Genomic DNA, 15,804 nt, shown 5'->3' on the forward strand with positions numbered 1-15,804 from the left:
GTATCATGTGTTTGACTCAAAAGATATTAAAACCTTTTTGAACAAATCAATCAAAGATGAAAGGGTAAATTTTAGCTAAATATAATAATCTCTAGAAAGAATAATAGGTAAACAGAAGATGGTCGTTAAGTTTCTTTTTATTCAAGAATAATAACATCTCTCCTTTGTTACAAGGTTATCGTTCCCCTTTTATACTAAGAGAGAAATTCTTCTAAATTGTAAAAGACAAAATACAAGGAATATTCGACGGAATATTCCTAATGCCCCCTAATGGGCTTATACTATTACAAGGGTCGTACAGTTTCTTCTTTGCCTTAAGGTCGTCTCCCTCGGGATGCCGACTCAAAGAGACCCCGTCGTTTGTCGTACTCGTCTTTGGTCGTGGTCGGTCAAATTTGGACTCATATAGTTAGTCCTTCCGCTTGTCGGGGTTGCAACCGGGTGCGTCCTCAATGAGAGGACTTCATGCATTCTTATGGAGAAATTTAATCTGTTGAAACATTACGGCGTGGCCAACAAGGGACGCTCAGCGTATTCAGCAAGACATCGAGTGATACACTTTACCGGGAAGTGATGTCAGCTTCACGTGCGTCATCATCACGTAGGTTTTCGAGGCAGGAATTGACGGCTTGATGCTTCGATTCTTGCGCTGCTTTGTGACCTTCCGCCTCGATTCTGGTGCCACCCAACCCTATAAATAGGTGAAGTGTTTGATTTTCAAAAAACTTTGGCCATTTCACTCTTGATAACTTCTTTCACTCTTCCTAATTTGCTCCCATATCCTTCTGTTTCTTCTTACATTCTTCGTTTGAAGCTTTTTCTTCCTTCTTCCTTTTGTGTTAACATTCCTTTGAACGATATTGTAAGCACGTGATTTTTGCCCTATATGAGAATTACTCCCAAAAAATTTCAAAAATAAAATGATTTTTCTTTGATGTGCAATTTGGTGATATTTTGTGATATTTTTGAATAATTATTTGTATTTGTCTGTGCATGTTTATTTGTTAAATTAATAAAAATACAAAAAAATATCGCATTTTGCATGTAGGATTTAATCCTACAATTATTAGTAATTAAGTTTGTTTTACAAAAGATGAAACATTACAAAAATAGGCATCGTTTGCATTTTTAGCATTTAATGTCCAAATATACAATTTTATGCTTAATTATTTCTTAATTGTGCGTTAATTGTTATTGGGAGTTAATTTGCGCTTTTATAACTTAATTCTTAATAATAGTTTTTAAGTATTTTTATAATTTAGTTTTAGAAAAATAAAAGAAGAAAAGAGAGCAAAAATATAAAGAAAGTCGGAATTGGGCCTCTTCTTCAAATTCAAGCCACAAGCCCAAAAAATGGCTCAACCTTCCCCACGACCCGGTCCATTTCAAACCGAGTCGACCCAATCCATAACCCAAATACCCAACACCCCCTATCTTGTAAAACAAAACAAAAGAAAAAAAAACAAAACCCTAAAAAAACCTAAACCATCCGCCGCCACCCCTCCCTATCTTCTTCTTCTCCAAGCATCCAAACACCCCTCCCATGGCTGCCCTTTACCCTCCATTATCACGTCCAAACGACCCCTCACGGCTTCATCTTCACCCTCACCATGGACGACCCAGTTGCGTCTTCATCTTCTCCATGTCGAGCTCAAAAAGCTCATCCATGGCTGCTCCTCCTCCTTCGTTCTTCGTCGAGCTTTAACCAACATTGCTGCTTCTTCTTCCTCACTTCAAGACAGCTGCTGCTGCTCGTCGAAGCTCCTGCTGCGTCGCTGTTGTTTCTTCTCCTCCGAGCTGCTGCTTCTCCGCCATGGACGAGCACGCACAGTTGCTCACATTTCTGCTTCGGCTTGCCGCGTCGCCTTCACGCTTTTGTTTTCTTGCTGCTTCTTCTATGGCCAAAGAATCCCAGTTGTGGTTGCTTCATCTTCTTCGTTGTTCGTCGTTTCATTTCCGGTTAGTTGGTTTTTGAATCTCATTTATTGTCCGTAATTTTGTTTGATATTTTTCGGATCCGAAATCGTTAAATGTTTGTTTCGTTCATTATTTTGTGAATTTTTCAGTTTGTTTCATGTTTGTTTTATCGTTCTTGTTTATTGTTTAGGTAAAAGTTGTTAGTTTAATGTTGGTTAGATACAAATTGAAGTTTAATTAATTGTTTCTTCAATTTGTTTCATGTATTTTATGTATTTTCCAGAAATTGTTAATATTGTTAAGTTCAAGTTTAAATTCATAATTGTTTCTTCTTAGGTTTTGTTTTGTTATTTGCCTAAAAGAATTTAGTTGTAATAGGGAAGTATGTTGGTTTTAATCATTTGAATCCGTCGTGTTGTTTTTGTAAACTTAATTTATGTTCATACTTTGTTTGGTTGATCTTGAATCCGAAATTTGTATAGTTTGATTTTCTTGTTTATTGTTTATCATTTATGATTATTTCTTGAGTTTGTCTCATAATCTTGTTTAAGTTTAATATAGGAATTGTTTGTTGTAATGTTGTTAGATTTGATTTTAAGTTCAAATGATTATTGAATTTAGAAATCTGAATATACTTGTTTGTTGTTGTTGTTGTTGAATCTGAAAGTAGGTTTGTTTGTTGCTAAAAATATTGTTCAATCAAAATTTTAGTTGTTCTTTGTTGTTCAATTTGTGTTCATGTGATATTGTTGTTGTGTTGTTCATCCATGTTCATATGATTTGTTATTTGAATTTGTGTAGAAATTGGTCATATTGGCTATATTTTGGTTGAGTTTGATTAATTGATTGGTTATAGCTGATGAGGGTAGTTTGGTAAATTGTAGTACGTCCGGGGGGGGGGTAAAATAGTAATTGCAATAAGGTCGGAGGGGTAGTTTAGGAATTATACATTTTGTAATTTTTTATGTTAAGCATGGGGGACAAAAGGTAATGAGGTGTAGGTGATATAGTTGTTTAATATAAATGGGGGACAAGACAAAATATAGTGGAGGGAATATGGTAATTGTTTATGGTAGGCATGGGGGACAAAATATAATGGGGTGGGGTTGATATATTTATTTAATGTAATGGGGATGAGTGAGAAGAATAATGGGTTTGGTAGGAAAACGTATTGATTTATTAGTTAATTAAAGGGTTTGGAAATGTGTTATATATAGGAAGTCTTGAAACATAGGACAGAGATAGACAAGAGGAGAATACAGAAGAAAATTTTAATAGAGAGGAAATTCCGAAAAATACTAAGACTTCAGAAAATAAAAAGAAAAACATTGTGGAAATTAGAAGAGAGAGTAGTACACACCTGATAAATATTTTGATATACGGGTTTAGAAATGAAGGGTTAAACATTAATTAGCCTTTCAAATCTGAAAATTCCCTTAGTTTCTGTCCGTTTTTTGTTGACAGTGTTTCTGGATTTTATTTTGATTTTTAAATCTGTCACTGAGATTTCTGTTGACTGGATTGCTGGTTATTATTGTTGTTGCTGTGTTACGTACTTCGTGGCTGACTTTCTTCTTCTTATATTGGCAATACCAGGTACACAACTGTAATTTTGGCCTTTTGTAAGCTGAAAGTGAAGAATGGAAGTTTAAATTTTTAATTTAGTTTTTTTTAATTAATTGCATTTAGATTATTCATGTATTATTATTCTGTAAATCACTGTCATTTGGCATAACTAGGCATGTTATAGCGATATATTAAATAACGCCTTAACCGGATTATTAGGAAATATATTTAAGCCTGATTACTAATTAAAACTGTTTAATAATCAAAATAGAAGAAATAACGTAAAAATGGCGTTATTGAATCAGTTTGGCAAAAATTGACTAAGTTCCTTATTCATAAGGTTTTTTGTCAACATTAAGTTAATCGGAATCATGTAGTTAATTTCAGTTAAAACATGAATTAGTTTGCGAATCAAGTATTAGGACATGAGGTGAATTAAAACAAGGTTAGTTAAGGTTAAATTGTTTAATTTTTAGAAATATGGTTTAGTAATCAAGTTTTTTTTTCAATTTTCAGTATTTGTAAATAATTAATTTCAATAAGCTTAAGTCATACTAACAATATGAATTTTAATCCAACTATGGGATAATTAGTTTTTATTTTATTTTTTGACAATTCCATGTTGTTTGTAATTATAATTTTAGTAATATTACTTTCCATTAATATTTGTTTTAAATTAGTAATTAATATGTTATTTTTAAGTATGTAGAGATTGACTTCATAATTATAGACAAACTTAGTAATAATAAAGATGTAGTCATTAAAGGGTATTCATAAAATAAGGGAGGATCTCGCTAAAAAATAAATAAATATAAATAATACAAAAATTGCAGTCCTCCAATCTTATTTTTTTTAATATAAGAAAATACCTAGATTCCGAGATGGGCGATTTAGTAAAATTCACAGTCCTACCTAATAGTATCATAACGCGTAGTATTTTGGCGCATATTTAATAAGGTTATTTTCTTAAATACGGGTGTACATTTATGTAACCCAAATCACGATCTTGACGAAGTCAAAATGCGTCAACAAATCACGTGTGCACTGGTTGTGGCGTGGTTCGAGATGCGTTTTCACGACGTTGCAATTTTGTATAAAATAAATAATGATAAAAGCGGTTTTAAAAGTTAAATTTGCATATAAGTTCTTAATTGTTTAAAAATCAGATAAATGAGCCAAATATGACAATTGAGCGACCGTGCTAAAACCACGGAATTCGGGAATGCCTAATACCTTCTCCCGGGTTAACAGAATTCCTTATCCGGATTTCTGGTACGCGGACTGTAATACAGAGTCATTCTTTTCCTCGATTCGGGATTAAAATTGGTGACTTGGGACACCCTAAATCTCCCAAGTGGCAACTCTGAAATAAATAAATAAATCCCGTTTCGATTGTCCTTTAATTGGAAAAAACTCCCTTGTACCCTCGCGGGGGCGGAAAAAGGAGGTGTGACAGATATTATGCCGAGGTCTCGTCGTTCTCATGAAGAGGTTCCTGAAGCCACCCCGTCGTCCATGATGCCCCCTTTTGGCGGCGAAGATACGGTGGTAGAAGAGGGTGACAACCTTCCTACAGTAGAGGAGTTACTACTGAGGCATCCCTCATCCCGGAGTGACTTCCTCAAAGATCCCCCTCCTGCTTCGGACCCCGTATTCTATGAGATAGAGCAAGTTCATATTGATGCTCTTCGTGTAAAGTATGGCATTCCCGCTCATGTAGAAATGGTTCCGGTGCGGAGAGATTACGTGGATGTCCACAGACCTGGGTATTGCGCTTTCTATGATTACCCTTTTATGATCGGTTATCTCTTCCTCTCTTCCCTTTAGCGGAAGAATTTTGTAGGTTCTACCAAGTTTGTCCAACATAACTTTCTCCATATACGCTCAAGGTACTTCTGCTATTGACCAAGTATGCAGAGTTGGCGGAGTGTAATGCTTTTGTCCACCACCTTTTGCACCTGTTCACGCCCGGCTTCCACAGGGGTACCATGGTGCATTTGAGGCTTCGTGGCACGAAAGGGCTAGTGGTTAGAACAGATGACCGGGCAAGCCGCAAGTTTTGACACAAGTACTTCTATGTCAAAATCGACATGTCGCTGATTCCGCCAGGTTCCCGGAGCGATGAAATGAGACTCGTAAGTGTCACCGCCCGCTTTATTCTTCCTTTGTCTGTATTCATTTTAAAGTTTGTTTCTTGTTCGCAGCTCTGGGACGTCCGCCTCGCCCTATTGCGGATATCAAGGGTTGGGTAGCCTATCTGTTGCCTCATACAGCAGAGACTCATGATTGGTCCGCTTTCGTGAGCATTACGGCCCTAGAGTCTCTTCTGGTAAATACTTTCCTTACCACTTTGTTGGTCGTACGACCTTGTTTATTAATACGACCCTTCGTGATGACAGGTCGTGGAGCTTCCAGGCGGAGGGCGCCAGTCCCTACGTTTCGATAGGCCGTTGCTGTCGCAGACGCGCAATTTGTTTTGAGTGAGTCTGTTCGAGAGGGCCATCCTCAACCTATTCATTTAGAAGGTCTCTCTCAAGTCATGGTAGTGAGGGACGAGTCCTCTAACAGGGATGAGTCGCTATCGAGAAAACGGAGGAGGATGGAGCTTGGGAAAGGCATGGTCGTGGATGCTGACAGAAGCAAGACGTTGCAGACGATACCTGTGCCCACTTTTATTGTTGATGCCATCTTGTCGGGGAGGTCTCCCCGAGTGGAAGGAGCTCACCCAGGAGTCGGCTCGGTACGCTCAGCTGAGGGCGGTGCATCATCCAATGTTGGAGGTTGCCGGGTTGAGGGTGATGACTCAGGCTCAGATGTCGACCCAGAGGATGTCAATGAGTTCGTAGGTTGCCATACTCATGTGGAGATCAGAACAGAAGGGTCTGATCGTCATATAGTCGTTCCGGGGGGCTACAACTTGTTGCTGAACTACGAGCAAGTGGCGTCTGCTCTAGCTCCTCTATGTGCTACCCCTGAGAATGAGGTACTTAGGGCAATGAGCGACGTGGAGTTGTCTCAGAAGGTCGCCGGTATGGCTTTACAGGTAGGTGCCTTTCCTCCCCTTTTCGTTGGGTTTGTATGATGATCGTCGTTTTGCATTATGTTTCTAACTTCTCCCCCTTTTTTGTCAGACCCTCATCATGGAGATTGAGCGAGAGCGTAGGGAGAGAAAATGAACGGGCCTTTATGAGAAGATGTCGTCCAAATATCAATAGTATCATGCTAAGCACTGTGCGATGGTCGACATTTATCATCAGGACCCTGAGTTTCAGTTATTTCGTGAGGGGCTCAAACAGCGGGAGGACCAACTAGAGCGTAAGATCGAGGAGTTGAAGGAGCGGGATTAGGAGCTCATGAAGGCTGTTGCTCGCAATAGTGAGCTCGAGGCTTCCTTTAAGGTAAAGGACGGCGAACTTGAGTTGAGTAGGGGGTGATGGCCGAAAATGCCGACTTACAGGCAAAGGTGGCCGGTTTGACTGTTAAGTTGAATGCGAAGGCAGCAGAGGTAGAGGGGCTTAAGGGCGAGCTGAGCGTTGGCACTGATAAGTTGGCGGCAGCTATTTCTGGAACCACATATTTGGAGAACGCCCTCCGCGTTTGCAGGTCGGAGCTGGCTGAAGAGAGGGAGTTCTCTGGTCGTAAGGTTGCAGGGCTCAAGGGGCGTGTCAAAAAATTATAGGCAGAGCTGACTGCGTTAAATGGACAAATGGCCTTTCTGAGGGCGTAGGATGCAAGTCGACATTCTCAGCCTTCTACGTCTCGTGCCTCAGCCAATATGACCGTGCCCCATCGTTTATATGAGTTGTGGGTCCTTGCTGAGGCTCGACTCGATGTGTATAAGGCTTTTCATGCCAAGGGAAGGGTTACTGAGGCGGAGCTTCAGGTTGTGCACACCGAAGCTCGTGCAACTCGTGAGGCATGTAGATACGACCCCCTCACACCTGATGGGGATGACATCAACTCTGATGATGCAAACCTCCTTGCTTCGGATTCGTGGTACGAAGATGCTTACCCCACCGGGGATGATGTGTAATCTTTGTTTGTACTTGCTTTTGTTTTGGGGTTTTTGCGGGGGGCATACTTGAGCTCGTTTGTAAGGGCAAGTGTAAATAATATTTTGATGTAATGTAAAATTTATTTTGTCGATTTGTTCTTTCTTGCATTTGTCGAACCCATGTTATCGTTGATGACCTTTGCCATTGGGATGTTGTTTCAAACTGTCGTTGAAGTAGGATCCCATCGTAGTTCGAGCGAGGTCGAACTCATATTATTGCTGATGGCCTTGGCCATTGGGATGTTGCTTCGAACTATCGTCGAAGTAAGATCCTGTCGTAGTTCGAACGAGGTCGAACTCATATTATCGTCGATGGCCTTGGCCATTGGGATATTGCTTCGAACTGTGGTCGAAGTAGGATGCCATCGTAGTTTGAATGAGGTCGAACTCATATTATCATCGATAACCTTGGCCATTAGGATGTTGCTTTGAACTGTTGTCGAAGTAGGATCCCGTCGTAGTTCGAATGAGGTCGAACTCATATTATCGTCAATGAACTTGGCCATTGGGATGTTGCTTCGAACTGTCATCGAAGTAGGATCCCGTCGTAGTTCGAACGAGGTCGAACTCATATTATCGTTGATGGCCTTGGCCATTGGGATGTTGCTTTGAATTGTCGTCGAAGTAGGATCCCGTCGTAGTTCAAATGAGGTAGAATTTATATTATCGTCGATGGACTTGGCCATTGGGATGTTGCTTCAAACTATTGTCGAAGTAAGATCTCGTCGTAGTTCAAATGAGGTCGAACTCATATTATCATCGATGGCCTTGGCCATTTCTTGTTGGGGATTTGATCGTATTCCCGCAGGAAGATATGTCGACTTTGTTCATGCAAAGGAGGTTTGATTAAATTATTGTGAGAATCACATGTCGACTCTGCACATACAATGGAGATTCGATTAAATTCCTGTGAGAATCACATGTCGACTCTGCACATACAATAGAGATTCGATTATCTATATCCATTCCCTTCATTACTTCACTCCGGAGATCATGTCGTCGGGTCAAGGTAATGAACAACACTTCGATCCTTGAGGCGTTTCCCTTGACGCCTCGTTAAAAACTTCCCTGGGAAAACCCGATTGGGACAAAACCCGAGTGAGGGAAAAAGAGTATGACTTAGGTGACACCTTCTTTTAGAAGTGGAAGTACTTGAGATGGGCGATATTCTAGTTGTTTTGGAGTAGTTTTCCCCCCATTGTTTCTAATAGGAATGCTCCTTTGTTTGCTGCAGCTATGATTTTGTATGGTCTATCCCAGTTCGTTCCCAATTTTCCCTCATTAGGGTCTTTCGATGCTTGTGTTTTAGCTTTAAGGACGTAGTCTCCGACTTTGAGAGGTCGCACCTTGGCTCTCTTGTTGTAGTATCTTTCTACTTGCTGCTTCTGGGTTACCATTCTTATGTGGGCCATGTCTCTTCGTTCTTCCGCTTCATCCAGATCTTGTAGCCTACTTTCGTCGTTGCTTGGCCCGCTCTCGTTGGAGTATCTCAAATTGGGTTCTCCGACCTCGACGGGTATAACTACGTCAATCCTGTAGACCAGTGAATATGGCGTTTCTCCTGTGCTGGTTTTTGGCATAGTACGGTATGCCCATAATACTTCTGGTAGTAGTTCAAGCCATAGCCCTTTAGTATCCTCAAGCTTCTTTTTCAATATATTCCATATTACTTTATTGGAGGATTCAGCTTGACCATTGGTGGCAAGGTGATATGGCGTGGAGAGTATTCGTTTAATGTGCCATTTTTCGAAAAACTTAGTCGTTCTCTTTTAGATGAACTGAGGTCCGTTGTCGCAGCTGATTTCTTTGGGGATGCCAAAACGACATATTGTGTGTTTTCCATATGAATGCGATGACCTCCTATTTACGTATCTGAGTGTATGTACCTCCTTCCACCCATTTAGAAAAGTAATCAATTAAAACCAAAAGGAAGCGCACCTTGCCTCGTCCTGCTGGGAGGGGGCCAACTATGTCCATTCCACACTTTATGAATGGCCATGGTGAAGTGACGGAATGAAGGAGTTCCCCTGCTTGATGTATCATAGGGGTGTACTTTTGACATTGTTCACATCTCCTGACATAGTCCGCGACTTCTTTTTTCATGGTGGGCCAGTAATACCCGGTGCGGATGAGGCATCGGATGAGGGCGCGGTTTCCCGTGTGGGCACCGCAATGACCTTCATGTAATTCTTCCAATACTCGCCTTGTTTGATTTGGCCCAAGATATTTGGCTAGGGGGCCGCCGAACGTTCTTTTGTAGAGACCACCATTTACGAGGCAGTATCAAGCTGCCTGTACCCGGAGTTTTTTTGGCTTCTTTTTTATCTTGCGGGAGTGTTCCATCCTGCAAATATACTACGAGGCAGTTATGCCAGTCCCAAGTTAAGTTTATAGAATGTACCTCGACGTGGACTATTGCATAATGGAGGAGGGTGACCACGTTTTCCTTGTTGATATTTTTGGTGGCCGCAGCTAGTTTGGCGAGGCCATCTGCTTCGATATTTTGCGCCTTGGGTATTTGGTCGAGGCGACATTCATCGATTCTGGCAGTAGTTTGTGGATTTCCGACTGGTACTTTTGTAGTCTCTGCTCTTTGATTTGGAAAGTCCCTGTGACTTGGTTCACCACGAGTTGAGAATTGCAATGGAGTATGAGTCGCCGAGCGCCATATTTGAGGGCTAACTTCAAACCTGCAATCATAGCTTCATACTCGGCCTCATTGTTAGTCATCTCAGGGCATCGTATGGACTGGCGAATTACTTTGCCTGTAGGGATTTCGAGGATGAGTCCTAGTCCCGATCCCGAGGCATTAGAGGCACCGTCGGTGTATAGGACCCAGATGTCAGTATGTGTGGAAGTGCGGAGTGCTTCCTATTCTACTTTGGGCAATATTTCCATGCTGAAATCAGTGACGAAGTCGGCGAGCACCTGCGACTTAATGGCAGTTCGCGGTTGGTACGTTATGTCGTGCTCGCTTAGTTCTATGGCCCACTTGGCTAGTCTACCTGATAGTTCGGGTTTGTGTAGGATACCTCTTAGGGGGAAGGTTGTCACCACCTTTATGGGGTGACATTGAAAGTACGATCTAAGTTTCCGTGAAGCTACGACCAATGCCAGAGCTAGTTTTTCAAGGTGAGGGTACCTTGTTTTGGCATCGATTAAGGTTTTGCTGATATAGTAAATTGGAGATTGCATACCTTTATTTTCGTGGACCAAGACTGCTCTTACCGCAACTTCAGAAACTGCTAGATACACAAGTAGACATTCACCCGGGTTCGCTTTGGCGAGTAGTGGTGGCGAGGATAGATACGTTTTCAGTTTTCTCAGGGCATCGACGAATTCTTCGTTCCATTGCAGCCCGTGGTCTTTCCTTAGCCGTTGAAGAATTTGTGGCATCTATCCGAGGATCATGAAATGAACCTTGATAGGGCGGCTATTCACCCCGTTAACTTCTGTACCTATTTTTTGCTGGTCAGTATTTCTGGTATTGCATCGATGGCCCTAATTTGATCCGGGTTGACCTCGATTCCCCTTTGTGACACTAGGAAACCGAGGAACTTTCCTGAAGTTACGCCGAATGCGCACTTTTCAGAGTTTAGTTTCATCCCGTACTGCCTTTATATCTTGAAGGCTTCCTTCAGATGACCGATGTGATCCTCTTTCTTTGTCGACTTCACTAGCATGTCGTCGATGTAAACCTCTATGGTCTTGTGCTTTCTTACATGTTTCTTGTCACTTGAGGAAAGGTCCTCCCACCAGTCTAGTAGCAATGGTGGAATGTTGCTGACCATACCGAATCTGGGGACCTCGTGCCTCATTTTCTGCAAAACAAAAAAGGTTAGGCCCTTCTCCCCCACCAGACTTAACTATTTGTACATTCATGATTAGCATATTGGCATTTAGTTCTCCAAATTAATGCACAGAACGTGGTTTTGTCCATTGGGATTATGGAAACCCTGATGGACTTTTGGATAAGGCTCGTCTTAAAGGATCATTATGTGGACAACATATTAATCCAACTAGATTTGACCCTGATGCATGCATAATTTTAATCAGAGTAAGGTTACTATGTGGGTCTAGATTGGTACCCTCAAGCCGACAACTTGAGGGGGAAAGGCACGGAACCGTCGACTACACCGCTGATCGACTAGTTTTACCGCAAATAAGCCTTTCCAAATTTAAGGATAATAAATTAGAAGAGCGCAACCACTCATCAAGCGTTGCTATAGGATTTAATACACACGAGTGGAATATGATGTTGAGCATGATTTATGCTGCAATAAAGAGCATGTTGTCAAGTATTTGCACGTAAGAAAATAAAAAATGTAGTATTTAAATAATTGAAGAGACAGTTACAGAAAAGAAAACAAGGAGACAAGTTAGTTACATGAATAAAGAAATCATAAATGCCAAAAATGCCACGCAAATCCTAAAAATTGTACACCAAGAAAATTTTATTTTATTTTTTGATTTCTTTTGGAGTAGTTTTCGTGAAGCAAACATCACGTGCTCACAGCTGCCCCTCTTTGTCCGAAAACACAAAGAGTTTTCGTGCAAAGATAAAGTGAGCAGATACGAGCGATTTTTGCCCGTTGGAATACTCCGTGTGAAGCATTTTTTGAAAAGGTTTAACCGAACCTTTGCTTCAAAGGTTTCCTACATATCCCTGGCTAAAAGGGAATCAGGTTAATGTAGACTACCATGGGACTACAATTTTGTTATTACTGCTGCTGCATGTTGTTACTACTGCTTACCGATCTCCTTGTTACACTGTGCTCAAAAGAAAACAAGAGGCTAGACTAAACTAGGAATTAAAAAATCTTATCTATCTTCCACTCACTCTGGTTGCCTTGCTTTCTTGTCGGCTTGTGTTTCCTCTGGTGCTTTTCTTTCGAAAACTGTTGGGGATGACACTGGCCTTTTGCTTTTCTGAACACAAGTTTTATCATTTCGTTCTGTCTGCTGGGGACACTGCTTCCTACATTAAAGCTTGTTATGCTGGAGATTTTTGTTGTAACCCTCCGCATTACTGACTTCTGATTTGATCTTGAAATGTATTCCTCTGTTCTGCGGGCGGGCTCCTGACTCAAACTTGACTTTTGAAAGATGACACAACCTCCATTCTCCAGGCGGGCTCCTGACTTCAACAGTAATTCAAAAATATAACAACTTCCATTCTACAGGCGGGCTCCTGACTTCTTCAACAATTTAAAAATATAACAACCTCCGTTCTACAGGCGGGCTCCTGACTTCTTCAACTTTTAAAATAAACAACCTCCATTCTACAGGCGGGCTCCTGACTCCAACTTAAAATTTAACAACCTCCATTCTCCAGGCGGGCTCCTGACTCCAACTTAGAATTTAACAACCTCCGTTCTACAGGCGGGCTCCTGACTCCAACTTAAAATTTAACAACCTCCATTCTACAGGCGGGCTCCTGACTTCTCCAACTTAAAATTTAACAACCTCCATTCTACAGGCGGGCTCCTGACTTCTCCAACTTAAAATATAACAACCTCCGTTCTACAGGCGGGCTCCTGACTCCAACTTAAAATTTAACAACCTCCATTCTCCAGGCGGGTTCTTGACTTCTCCAACTTAAAATATAACAACCTCCGTTCTACAGGCGGGCTCTTGACTCCAACTTAAAATTTAACAACCTCCATTCTTCAGGCGGGCTCCTAACTCCTTCAACTTTTAAAATAAACAACCTCCGTTCTACAGGCGGGCTCCTGACTCCAACTTAAAATTTAACAACCTCCATTCTACAGGCGGGCTCCTGACTTCAACAACTCCTTAAAAATAATTCAGCCTCCATTCTCCAGGCGGGCTCCTGACTTCAACAACTTTTTAAATGTAACACCTCCATTCTCCAGGCGGGCTCCTGACTTCAACAACTTCTTAAATTTTAACACCTCCATTCTCCAGACGGGCTCCTGACTTCAACAACTTTCTTAAAATTTTAACACCTCCATTCTCCAGGCGAGCTCCTGACTTCAACAACAACTTTGAAAATAAATCAGCCTCCATTCTCCAGTCGGGCTCCTGACTTCAACAACTTCTAAAAAATAATTCAGCCTCCATTCTCCAGGCGGGCTCCTGACTTCAACAACTTCTTAAAATTTCAGCCTCCATTCTCCAGGCGGGCTCCTGACTTTAACAATTCCTTAAAATTTCAGCCTCTATTCTCCAGGCGGGCTCCTGACTTTAACAATTCCTTAAAATACAACACCTCCATTCTCCAGGCGTGCTCCTGACTTCAACAATTTAAATCATCTTCTTTCAACTGCTTCCCTCAAAACTGGTGTTTTACTCCGCTGAAAACTGCTGGGGAGAACACCGATATTTTATTCACAAATATGTTATTTTCCTTCTTCAAAGACTACTTCCTTTAAAGCTGGTGCCTTCCTTCCACTTGGAACTACTTTCCTCAAGCTGGTGTTTTCACTTTTCTGAAACCTGCCGTGGATAACACTGCTGGGGAATTATCTTCCTTCTTTAAGACTAGTTACTTTCCTCCCTTTAACAATGGCGGGGATGATACTGATTCAAAGACCACTACCCTTAAAACTTGGGTTTTCTTGCTTCTTCCATGATTGCTTTCTTTAAAACTTGTATTGCTTTCTCTCGCATACTGCTGGGGATTTCACTTCTTTCAAAACTCGTGTTATCTTCCCTCTTCCCTAAGTGGCTATCTGATTTCAAGAAAATTTTCGTAATGAGAGAAAATTTTCTGCCCCAGTTTGATAATTTTCTTTGTGCCATGTCTTCCCGCTGTCAATAACATTTCATTTACCTGCTTCAAATCAAAAAAAACTTTGTTAGTTTAAAACATGGTGAGTGGTCGTGCCACTCCTGCCGGGGATGGTTTTCCCTTCTCCCTTTCCCTGCTTTGCGTTTTATTACAAAAACTTGCTGGGGAGGATATTATTCGTTGGGGATGATATTCCTGCTGGGGATGGTTTTTCTTTTCTCTTCCTTCCCTGCTCTGTGTTGTCTGACCATTGCGGAACTTGGTCGAGAATCTGTCGGAGTTGTTCCTGTATCTCGCAAATCTGCTGGGGATCCTCATAAACTTTTAACTGTTGCTTTTCTGTTTTTCTCCAACTTCCCCTGGAAATTTGGTCCTCTTGGGATCTAGACCCATTCATCATTTGGTCTTTCGACCAACTTCTTTTTGCTTTGTCGCCTTATCTTTGGCCTGTCCTATTCGCATTTTGCTTTGCACCACTTTGGCAACTGGTAGTAAGCTCTGAAAATCCTTTTCAAAAACAAATTGCTGGGGAGGCAAAGTCTTTAAACCAAGAAATGAAAAAGTGATGATTTCAAAAAAAATAGAAAAAGAAGAAGTCTTTATGAACAAATGCTGGGGAAAAAGAGAGAAAAGAACTTATCTGAATGGTACAACCGATCCCAACGATCATGTCGTGCATTCTGGATTAATCAACCCAGTCTATTTGTATCAATCAATCTTTCGGACGACCTCATCTTGCCGGGGATAAACAAACACTCAACTCTTTGCCAAATGCGGACCCTTTCCGCCAATCTTGCCTTGTCGCCTCATAGTGCCCTTTGAGGGGTTTTCACTAATAAGACTCTCTCATTTCTCTCAACTCCCGTCGCCTTATGGTGCCTGTGAAGGTTTTCACCGATAAGACTCTCTCATTTTATTTCTCTCAACTTCCGTCGCCTTATGGTGCCTGTGAAGGTTTTCACTGATAAGACTCTCTCATTTTATTTTATCTTTTCAGCTGGGGATTTGGAGTGTGGCCGATATGAATCTCTCTGCTGGGGATTCTTTTCGGCTATCAATTCATTTCTAGTCCATAATCCTCTTCTCTATCGGGAATCGGGGTGCTATCCCCGACTTCCGTTTGCGTGACTTGGCACTTCTCGAATACTGATCGGGAGGTCTTTTTTGGACATCAATAGGGGTATTTGTGTATGGATAAAAGGAAAAGGGGTATCAAAAGTTCAAAATAATTTTGATGGGTAGAACAGTACAACTCTTGGAATCAAACTTTCTTACCAAAATTACAAACGCAAACTTCTGCCCCAGTTTTTCTTGCTTGGGGATTTTTATTTTTTGTTACACTATGTTACATTATGCACACTATGTTACACTATGACCGAGCCGTGAGGCGCCTACGTATCCTTCTTTGAGGAATCAGGTCAAACGTAGTTCCCAATTCCTTTGTTTTTCTTGTTACCTTTCTTTTGTCTTTATTATCATTATTTTTCTCTTCTCTTTTCTTTCATTTTCATTA

General features: G+C 41.2%; 1 protein-coding gene across 1 annotated transcript; it reads right to left on the reverse strand.

The window, feature by feature from the left end:
- Nucleotides 1-8,706: 8,706 nt before the first annotated feature.
- Nucleotides 8,707-9,117, reverse strand: LOC138868420 (uncharacterized). The gene has a single exon (XM_070145972.1). It carries the CDS (start codon nt 9,115-9,117, stop codon nt 8,707-8,709), a length of 411 nt encoding a protein of 136 aa, XP_070002073.1.
- Between the last annotated feature and the right edge of the window lie 6,687 nt (nt 9,118-15,804).

The sequence above is a fragment of the Nicotiana sylvestris genome, chromosome 5 (assembly GCF_000393655.2).
Source record: "Nicotiana sylvestris chromosome 5, ASM39365v2, whole genome shotgun sequence".
NCBI classification, from domain to species: domain Eukaryota; kingdom Viridiplantae; phylum Streptophyta; class Magnoliopsida; order Solanales; family Solanaceae; genus Nicotiana; species Nicotiana sylvestris.

What these genes read in the sequence shown, in the direction of transcription:
- LOC138868420 (XM_070145972.1), bottom strand. Translation starts at nt 9,117, where the DNA reads ATGCCAAAAACCAGCACAGGAGAAACGCCATATTCACTGGTCTACAGG.